Raw genomic sequence first — 9,957 nt, forward strand, 5'->3', positions numbered from 1 at the left:
CCAGAGACGCACACCAGCCCTGCTACTGCGGCTCCTGGCACAGCCCACTTATGGGCACCCAGACCAGCTCCTGCCCCAGGGACTGGGAAGTGAGCAGCAGCTGGGTGCCTCCCACACAGCCAGTTCCACTGCAGGTTACTGGGCTCGCAGTGTTAATTACAGAGCAGGCAGGAATAATTCCCTCCACGGCCAGAGTCACTGGGTGAGGTTCCCTGGCCCATGCTATGCAGGAGGTCAGCCTACAAAACCTATGAATCAGTGATCCCGCCCTGCACCCACAGCGCCTCCTGCTGGGAGAGGCTGGCACTGGAGAAGCCAGGCAGCCCTCCCCCCCGCATGGCGAGCACCCCTACACTGAGCTCTGACATGCCCTGCTCTTGGGATTGGAGAAGTCAGTCCCCACGCCCGTCGTGGCAAGCACCCCTACACTGAGCTCTGACGCACCCCACTGTTGGGATTGCAAGGACCTGTGAATCCCTGAGCCTGCCACACTTGGCTTTATGCTGGAAGCTGACACCCCTTGGCAGGGTGTGCGGGATGGGGCTCACATTAACACCCATTAGCATGGACCCATGTTACATTAGCATGTTGCAGCCCATCCGCAAGCAAGCCGCACTCCTGTCTCCAGACAGGCTTGTCAACTCAGGCTGTGGGCCAGGGGCACGTTCCTGTTGTCCCCAGACGAGCACTAGAGAGGGTTAGTTATTTTAATGTATTTGTTGATATTTCTACAGAGAGCAGCTGCCTCTCTGGCTATCAGGGAGCTGGGAGCAGCCCTGTATGGCTCAGGTGCTCCTGTCTTGCCCTGCTAGACTCACAGGAATGGAGCATCTCCCCATCTCTGGAGGTGCTGGCTCCTCTGGCTCCTGGATTCTCAGCCTGGGGTTTTATTCTCCTCCTTTCCCAGGTGCCCTCCAGCTCCTGCTGCATTGGACCCACCAGCTCCTAGCACCGTCCTGCCCTGGGATTCACTCGCTGGCGATTAGGCAATGAGAGATCCTGGAAACAAGCTCCAGCAGCCACAGAACAGGGTCCTCCCCTGGAATGGGGCTCCCCCAGAACACAGCTCCTCAGGGGCTCACAGAGAGAGATCCTTTCAGGCAGGTTTGGTCCCTGTACTTCATTGTCCAGGGTTCTGGCCAGTCCTAAGCAGATGGTCCATCTCGAGCACCCATCACCGCAGGGCCTCCACTCTTCAGCTCACTCCCAGCAAGTTTTTCCCAACATTTCTTTCTATTTTTCCTTTTCTGAATGGGATCCCATTCCTCCTGGTCTCTCCCCCGGGTCCCCAAGCAATTCCCCTCCCTCCTGGGAGGTCACATCTCTCAGATATGTGGAGAGAGGTCGCAGGACTCCCCCTCACCCCCGTTGTCAAACTAGGTAGGTTTGTCCAGGCCCCCTCGAGCCTTTCTGTTACTCTTCTCTGAGCTCCCTCCAGTTTGCCAGCACTGAGCACAATATGCCAGGGGTGGACACAAATCAGAGCCACATAATGAGGGATTCCTCCCCCTGGGAGCGTGCACTGCACATCACACTGCCAACTACACTGCGAACTCCGCATCCACCCAGGCCTCTGGCATCCCCCAGGGCCATCCCCTTTCCAGTGCCACCCATCTGCAGCTCAGTAGCACCCCCAGCCATTTGCACTCCACGCTAGTCCACACCACGGGGTAATCTACATGCAAATTTGCACCCCTTCAGTTAAAGCAGTGCTATCCCCTCTGTGGACACTTAGGCCACATCTACACAGAAACCTGCCCCCAAACCCTGCAGCGGGAAATCTCAGAGCCCTGGAGCACAGCCTCTGGCTCACAGGGCTCATGCTATGGCACTCAAAATGGCAGCGTAGACGTGGGCTCTGAAACCAGGCGAGGGGGGTAGCGCTCAGAGCCCAGGCTCCAGCCTCAGGGGGAACGGCTACACGTGCTGCGAGCCCCCGGAGCCTGAGTCTGTAGGTCTGGGTTTGAGACGCGCTGTCGTAGGGCTTTATGTAGGGGAGACTTACTTTTAAAACTGCTCTTAATCTACGCCAGGCGAACTGAAACAAGCCTGTTTGGAACCAGAGTGTCTGTGCACTTGTTTCTTCACTGGCTTAACTAAATCAGCATTCAGAGAAGCTCCAGGCCCCAGGCAGCCCCATGTCCCGGAGGCCCCCTCCCCCTTCTCCGCCAGAAGAACAACTGATTAATAGATTCCTAGAGTTTCAGGCCAGAAGGGTCCCCTGTGATCACCTAGTCTGCCCCCCTGGGGAACCCAGGCCGGAGAACTGCCCTGCATTTGTTCCCATTGGAACTACAGCAGAGCGACATCGTGTCTTGATTTTAAAACGGCCAGGAATGGAGAAGCCGCCCCGACCCTAGGTCAGCTGTTCCAATGGTTAGCGACTGTCACTGTGTGCAATCTCCGTATTAGTTCTAGTCTGAACCTGTCTAGTTTCAGCTACCAGCCTTTGGGTCGGGTTAGACCTTTGTCTGCTAGAGCCGGACAAGCCCATTATCAAATATTCGTTACGTGCTGGGATCAGGTCACCCCATAACTTTCCCTTTACGCTAAGCAGATCGAGCACCTGCAGGCAGGTTTTCCAGTCCTTTAATGCTGCACAGCCTGGCAGCCTGCGCTGCCCAAAGCCCAGGGGAGCCTCTGCCAAGAGTCACCAGGGTGAACTCTAGGCTCTGAGGAAATCAGTGGCAAAACTCCCATGGATTCAATGGGCCCAGGATCTCACCCCAGAACCCCAGGGCAGCTGCCTCAGGGTAAAGGGAGGCAGAGGCCAAGAGGAGCTTCTCCTTGTCTCAAGTGCCTGGCTGCAGATTTCGCCCCCAGTTATGCTGGACTCTGATGCAGGGTTTGGCTCACGCTCCAAATGGAGCAGACATGTCCCAGAGCAGAGCAGAGCAGCCAGCAAACAGGGAGGAGGAAGCAGACTCGCTCCTCACCGTCTTTACACCTGGAGCGCTCACTGAGAACGGGGCCACTAGGCCACCCCCCTGCAGCCCTCCTGGAGAACTAGCACCAGTGCCTGGCCTGTACGGACTGTGCCAGCTGGTGCTGGTTCGAGTAACCGCAGTAGGTGCAGGGCACTTGAGTGCTGGGATTGTAAGCTCCTCGAGGCAAGGTCCGTCTCCCTGTATGTTTATGCAGAGCCCCGCACAGTGGCCCTGATCCTGACTAGGGGCTCTACTGGACTATCAATACTTTTGTGGGATGGGAGGATCCTGAACTCAACCAGGGCGTTTTGCTGCCCTGGGGAGTGGGGGAGGGGACGTATCACAGCCCCACAGCCTTGTCCTTGTCCGGACTCCCCTGTCCTTGGTGGCTGCCTCGGAGATTTGACACATCTCCCCCATTTAGCTCCACAGACCAGCTGGGATTGAATTTTTGCTCTTGATCCTAAAAAGCTTGGCCCTCCCCCACTGGCTGTGCTCCAGATGGCTCCCTTCAGCTTCTCCTCCACTTCCCGGGGTGGGGTTTCATCAAAGAAGGGCTGGCTATGAAAAGGAGGATTTATTTATAGGGTGTCAAATACCCTGGGTGGCACAGCGGGTCACTACACCCCATTCCACTCCCTGGAGCAGCCGGGGGCTGCACACAGCTGTTCCTCACTGTGCCCTGCCCGGACACAACATCTTCCCCCAGGCAGGAGAAAACCGCTCCAGGCCTGTCCTTCCGAGGGGCCTGAGATGGAGCCCTCGGCCCCTGGAGCTCATGGAGGGAAAGGATTTCCCCAAGCACAGCTACAACCTCCTTCCTTCCAGCCAGCCACCCTCCTGCCTCCCCCAGCCTCCCTGGCCCAGGGTTTCTTTCAGACGCACGGACACCTGCTGTGCCTGCTCCCTGCTCTCCTTGGCTTTCCCAGAACAGGCTAACAAGCACCCTGGAATTTCTCTTGATGTCTGAACGTCATGGGAGGCCGATGAGCTGGTCTGTGCCCAGCAGATACCAATGGCCCATTTGAAGATACTCAGTATTGGCTGGTGCAGTGACAGCTCCAGTCCTGGCAGGGCCTTATCACCACTAGAGAGGTGGGTCCAGTCCGCTGAAACAGCCGAGCTGCTCTGGGGCCTGCAGAGCTCCAAGGGTGACTAGTGTTGTCAGCAAAGCCCTCGGTCCAAGAGCAAACTCCAAACAGCTTCTCACCTCCCGCAGGTCAGAGCTCACTGCCTCCGCTCAAACTGCATCCCCTTCCCCCCCCCCCCCCGACTGTGCCCTTACCTCCCTATCGCCCGCCAGACTGCACCTCATCCTGCCTCTCCGTCCTCCATTGCCCGCCAGACTGCACCTCAACCTATCTCCCCGTCCTCCGCCGGACTGCACCTCATCCTGCCTCTCCGTCCTCCATTGCCCACCAGACTGCACCTCAACCTATCTCCCCGTCCTCCGCCAGACTGCACCCCAACCTGTCTCCCCGTCCTCCGCCGGACTGCACCTCATCCTGCCTCTCCGTCCTCCATTGCCCACCAGACTGCACCTCAACCTATCTCCCCGTCCTCCGCCGGACTGCACCTCATCCTGCCTCTCCGTCCTCCATTGCCCACCAGACTGCACCTCAACCTGTCTCCCCGTCCTCCATTGCCCACCAGACTGCACCTCAACCTGTCTCCCCGTCCTCCGCCGGACTGCACCTCAACCTGTCTCCCCGTCCTCCATTGCCCACCAGACTGCACCTCAACCTGTCTCCCCGTCCTCCGCCGGACTGCACCTCAACCTGTCTCCCCGTCCTCCGTCGCCGCCGGACTGCACCCCAACCTGTCTCCCCATCCTCCATCGCCACCGGACTGCACCCCAACCTGTCTCCCCATCCTCCGTCGCCACCGGACTGCACCCCAACCTGTCTCCCCATCCTCCGTCGCCACCGGACTGAACCTCAACCTGTCTCCCCATCCTCCGTCGCCACCAGACTGCACCCCAACCTGTCTCCCCGTCCTCCGTCAGACTGCACCCCAACCTGTCTCCCCATCCTCCGTCGCCGCCGGACTGAACCTCAACCTGTCTCCCCGTCCTCCGTCGCCACCGGACTGAACCTCAACCTGTCTCCCCATCCTCCGTCGCCACCGGACTGCACCCCAACCTGTCTCCCCGTCCTCTGTCACCTGCCAGACTGCACCCCAACCTGTCTCCCCGTCCTCCGCCAGACTGCACCCCAACCTGTCTCCCCGTCCTCCGCCGGACTGCACCTCATCCTGCCTCTCCGTCCTTCATTGCCCACCAGACTGCACCTCAACCTATCTCCCCGTCCTCCGCCGGACTGCACCTCATCCTGCCTCTCCGTCCTTCATTGCCCACCAGACTGCACCTCAACCTGTCTCCCCGTCCTCCGTCGCCGCTGGACTGCACCTCAACCTGTCTCCCCGTCCTCCGCCGGACTGCACCTCAACCTGTCTCCCCGTCCTCCATTGCCCACCAGACTGCACCTCAACCTGTCTCCCCGTCCTCCGCCGGACTGCACCTCAACCTGTCTCCCCGTCCTCCGTCGCCGCCGGACTGCACCCCAACCTGTCTCCCCATCCTCCATCGCCACCGGACTGCACCCCAACCTGTCTCCCCATCCTCCGTCGCCACCGGACTGCACCCCAACCTGTCTCCCCATCCTCCGTCGCCACCGGACTGAACCTCAACCTGTCTCCCCATCCTCCGTCGCCACCAGACTGCACCCCAACCTGTCTCCCCGTCCTCCGTCAGACTGCACCCCAACCTGTCTCCCCATCCTCCGTCGCCGCCGGACTGAACCTCAACCTGTCTCCCCGTCCTCCGTCGCCACCGGACTGAACCTCAACCTGTCTCCCCATCCTCCGTCGCCACCGGACTGCACCCCAACCTGTCTCCCCGTCCTCTGTCACCTGCCAGACTGCACCCCAACCTGTCTCCCCGTCCTCCGTCAGACTGCACCCCAACCTGTCTCCCCATCCTCCGTCACCTGCCAGACTGCACCCCAACCTGTCTCTCCGTCCTCCGTCGCCGCCGGACTGCACCCCAACCTGTCTCCCCGTCCTCCGTCACCGCCGGACTGCACCCCAACCTGTCTCTCCGTCCTCCGTCGCCGCCGGACTGCACCCCAACCTGTCTCCCCGTCCTCCGTCACCGCCGGACTGCACCCCAACCTGTCTCCCCATACTCCATCAGACTGCACCCCAACCTGTCTCCCCGTCCTCCGTCACCGCCGGACTGAACCTCAACCCGTCTCCCCATCCTCCGTCGCTGCTGGACTGCACCCCAACCTGTCTCCCCGTCCTCCGTCAGACTGCACCCCAACCTGTCTCCCCATCCTCCGTCACCTGCCAGACTGCACCCCAACCTGTCTCCCCATCCTCCGTCACCCGCCAGACTGCACCCCAAACTGTCTCCCCGTCGCCCGCCAGACTGCACCCCAACCTGTCTCCCCATCCTCCGTCGCCCGCCAGACTGCACCTCAACCTGTCTCCCCATCCTCCATCGCCACCGGACTGCACCCCAACCTGTCTCCCCATCCTCCATCGCCACCGGACTGCACCCCAACCTGTCTCCCCATCCTCCGTCGCCACCGGACTGCACCCCAACCTGTCTCCCCATCCTCCGTCGCCACCGGACTGCACCCCAACCTGTCTCCCCATCCTCCGTCGCCGCCAGACTGCACCCCAACCTGTCTCCCTGTCCTCCGTCAGACTGCACCCCAAACTGTCTCCCCGTCCTCCATCGCCACCGGACTGCACCCCAAACTGTCTCCCCGTCCTCCATCGCCACCGGACTGCACCCCAAACTGTCTCCCCGTCCTCCATCGCCACCGGACTGCACCCCAAACTGTCTCCCCATCGTCCATCGCCACCGGACTGCACCCCAACCTGTCTCCCCATCCTCCGTCGCCACTGGACTGCATCTCAACCTGTCTCCCCATCCTCTGTCGCCACCGGACTGCACCCCAACCTGTCTCCCCATCCTCCGTCGCTGCCAGACTGCACCCCAACCTGTCTCCCTGTCCTCCATCAGACTGCACCCCAAACTGTTTCCCCATCCTCCATCGCCACCGGACTGCACCCCAAACTGTCTCCCCGTCCTCCATCGCCACCGGACTGCACCCCAACCTGTCTCCCTGTCCTCCATCAGACTGCACCCCAAACTGTTTCCCCATCCTCCATCGCCACCGGACTGCACCCCAAACTGTCTCCCCGTCCTCCATCGCCACCGGACTGCACCCCAACCTGTCTCCCCAACCTCCATCACCGCCAGACTGCACCCCAAACTGTCTCCCCATCCTCCATCGCCGCCGGACTGCACCCCAACCTGTCTCCCCATCCTCCATCACCGCCAGACTGCACCCCAACCTGTCTCCCCATCCTCCGTCAGACTGCACCCCAACCTGTCTCCCTGTCCTCCATCACCTGCCAGACTGCACCCACCCTCGCATCCTCCCTCAGCAGACTACACCCCCTTGCCCCATTCCTCCCATTGGGCTGCACCTCCCACTCCAGGGGTCAGGACCCTATTGTCCATTTTATAGTGTTTAGTGCATCTTAGTGTAAGTGTCCCAAGTGATGGGATTTCGACTGCTTCCACCAGGAGAGGTTTCCCAATGAGGCTCCCACCCCTTAATCCCCCAGTGACAGGGCCCCCACCCCTCCCACATGAGATGCTTCTCCCATCTCAAGGGGAGAGGGGCTGGCAGTGGGTACATACATCTGCTGCCTTCTTCTCCGCCTGCTCCAGCTTCTCCTGGGCCTCTTTGACGGACTCGGAGTACTTATCCACCTCATCCTCAGTCCCCTTCAGCTTCTTCTGCAGGGCCTGCTGCTCCTCCTCCAGCTGGGAAGGGAGATCAGAGCGGGGGGTTAGCGGCCCGGACAGAGGTTCAGCAGGAGCCAGGTAGCATGCTAGGTAGCAGGAAAGCGGCAAGGCAAACTTGGTGGGGTGTCCCAGAGCGGCTGGACCAGGACTGGCGCAGACACAGAGCTTGGTTCCTGGAACTCGAGGCCAGCGTCTCCAGAGACGGTGGCTCCCAGGAATGGCTCCTTGGGCTTCCAAGGACCAGGGGAGCCCAGAGAAGCCTCTCCCTGGTCCTGGGCACAGCTGGCGGGGGGTGATGTTCTCGCCCCACATTTCTGGTGAACCCGCTGCGTGGAGGGGAGAACCCCAGACTCAGCCCGAGATTCTGGCTCCATCCCAAGGGCCTGAGCTGCTGAGACAGGCAGTGTCCAAGGGGGGTGGAGCAGAGACAGTCTCTACCCCAGTGCCTGGATGTGCAGAGGGGACCAGGATGCCTGTTTGCAATGAGCCCCCTACAAGTCTAGCTCCAGGAGGGGCCAATGTGGTACCTGGTCAGGGGATGGAACTGGGGGTCTCTGGAGTGGTCCCCAACAGTGTGCAGTGATCCCCCCCACTTGGTCCTCACCCTATCAATGGGGGTCTAAGGGGGAGGTGCCCTGAGGGATGGGGGTATCAGTCCTCACCCTGCTTAATCTGTCACTGGATGGGGATACTGGGCAGGGTTAATCCCAGCTGGGGGGGGGGGGGCTGGGCAGCGGGCTGCCTGGAAACTAGAGGGGCACTGCTGGTGGGGGCACTGGAGGGGGGCTGTCCGGGTGTGTGATGGGGGGCTTCCCTGGGACTCGGGGGGGAGCTGGGGGGTGGCTGCTTAGGGACTCAGAGAGGCTGTGCCCAGGGGTAGGGTGGGCTGGGAGCCTGGGGACTTGGGGGGGGGTACGGCCAGGGTGCTGGGAGGGGCCCCGCTGGGGTTGATGCCCAGGGACTTGGGGGTTCTGGGGGGGTCCTGGGTCTGCCTGGGGACTGGGAGGGCCGCTGGGTGGGGGGGCTTCCTGGGGACTTGGGGGGGGTTGCAAGGGGGACTGCCTGGGAACTTGTGGGGGCCGCTGGGCGGGGGGGCTTCCTGGGGCCTGGGGGGGCGCTGGGTGGGGGGACTGCCTGGGGCCTGGGGGGGCGCTGGGCGGGGGGGCTTCCGGACACCACCACCCCACCTGCTTGCAGCGATCCTCCGCCTGCTTCTTGTCCGCCTCCGCCTGCTCGGCGCGGTCGATCGCGTTCTCCTTGTCCAGCTTCAGCATCTGCATCTTCTTCTTGATGGCGTCCATGGCTGCGGCGCGGGGCGGAGACCGGGCTGGGAGCGGGGCCGAGCGGGGCTGGAGCGGGCTCTGGGTCCCGGGCGCCGCCGCCGCGCCTAAAAGCCGGGGAGGGGACGGGAGGAGCCGCGGGACCCGGACCCTCCCCCGCCGCCGCCGAGCACCTTTTAGGGACAGGCTCGCGAGCCGAGCCGCAGGGAGGGGCGGGATCGGCGAACAGCCGCAGCACCCCGGGAGGGACCGGCCCGGCTGCGCCCCCAGGGACCCGGAACCGGAGACACCCCCCTGCGCCCCTACCCCAGGGACCCCACTCCTACTGCACCCCCAGAGAGCCCCACCCCATTGCTCCCCCAGGGAGAGCCCCAACCCCACTGAGTCACACTGATCTCCCCAGAGACCCGCAATCGCCCTCTCCAGAGGGACCCCCAAACACCAGAGACCCCCATCCCCAGAGATTCTCGCTGCGACCTCCAGAGATTTCCATTGCCCACATACACCGGAAACTAGTTAAACACAAATCAAAAGGAAAAGTCACAAGAGTGAAATGCCTGGAAGCTGCTTGAAAACTTTTAAACCCCCACATAAATAAAATGCCACTGTGGCTAAACAACAGAGTAGAAGAGGCAGTTAAAGGCAAAAAGGCAACTTTTAAAAATTGGAAGCCAAATCCTGCTGAGGAAAATAGAAAGGAGCATAAACACTGGCAAGTGAAGTGTCAAAGTATAATTAGGCAGGCAATAAATAGAGCAACTAGCAAAAGATACAAAAACTAACACCAGAATGTTTTTAATTACATCAGGAGCAGGAAGCTGCCAAACAATCAGTGGGGCCACTGAACAGTGGAGATGCCAAAGGAGACTCACGGAAGACAAGGCTGTTGTGGAGAAGCTAAATGAATTCTTGGCATTAGTCT

At 61.2% G+C, this 9,957-nt stretch overlaps 1 protein-coding gene across 2 annotated transcripts in view; it reads right to left on the minus strand.

Annotated features, from left to right (window-relative positions):
* Positions 1 to 9,129, minus strand: part of TPM2 (tropomyosin 2) — a 30,965-nt gene extending 21,836 nt beyond the window's left edge. Inside the window, exons 1-2 of one of the 2 annotated variants that reach the window (XM_045021409.1) lie at positions 8,943 to 9,128; positions 7,648 to 7,773 (exon numbers count right to left, since the gene is read on the minus strand). In XM_045021409.1, the coding sequence (XP_044877344.1) occupies positions 7,648 to 7,773; positions 8,943 to 9,056 (240 nt within the window). In that variant the 5' untranslated portion in view covers positions 9,057 to 9,128. Of the gene's footprint in view, positions 1 to 7,647; positions 7,774 to 8,942 lie in introns of both variants that reach the window. The other variant, XM_045021411.1, reaches the window with a different exon arrangement.
* Positions 9,130 to 9,957: the final 828 nt, after the last annotated feature.

The sequence above is a fragment of the Mauremys mutica genome, chromosome 6, assembly GCF_020497125.1.
Source record: "Mauremys mutica isolate MM-2020 ecotype Southern chromosome 6, ASM2049712v1, whole genome shotgun sequence".
In the NCBI taxonomy this organism is placed as follows: Eukaryota; Metazoa; Chordata; order Testudines; family Geoemydidae; genus Mauremys; species Mauremys mutica.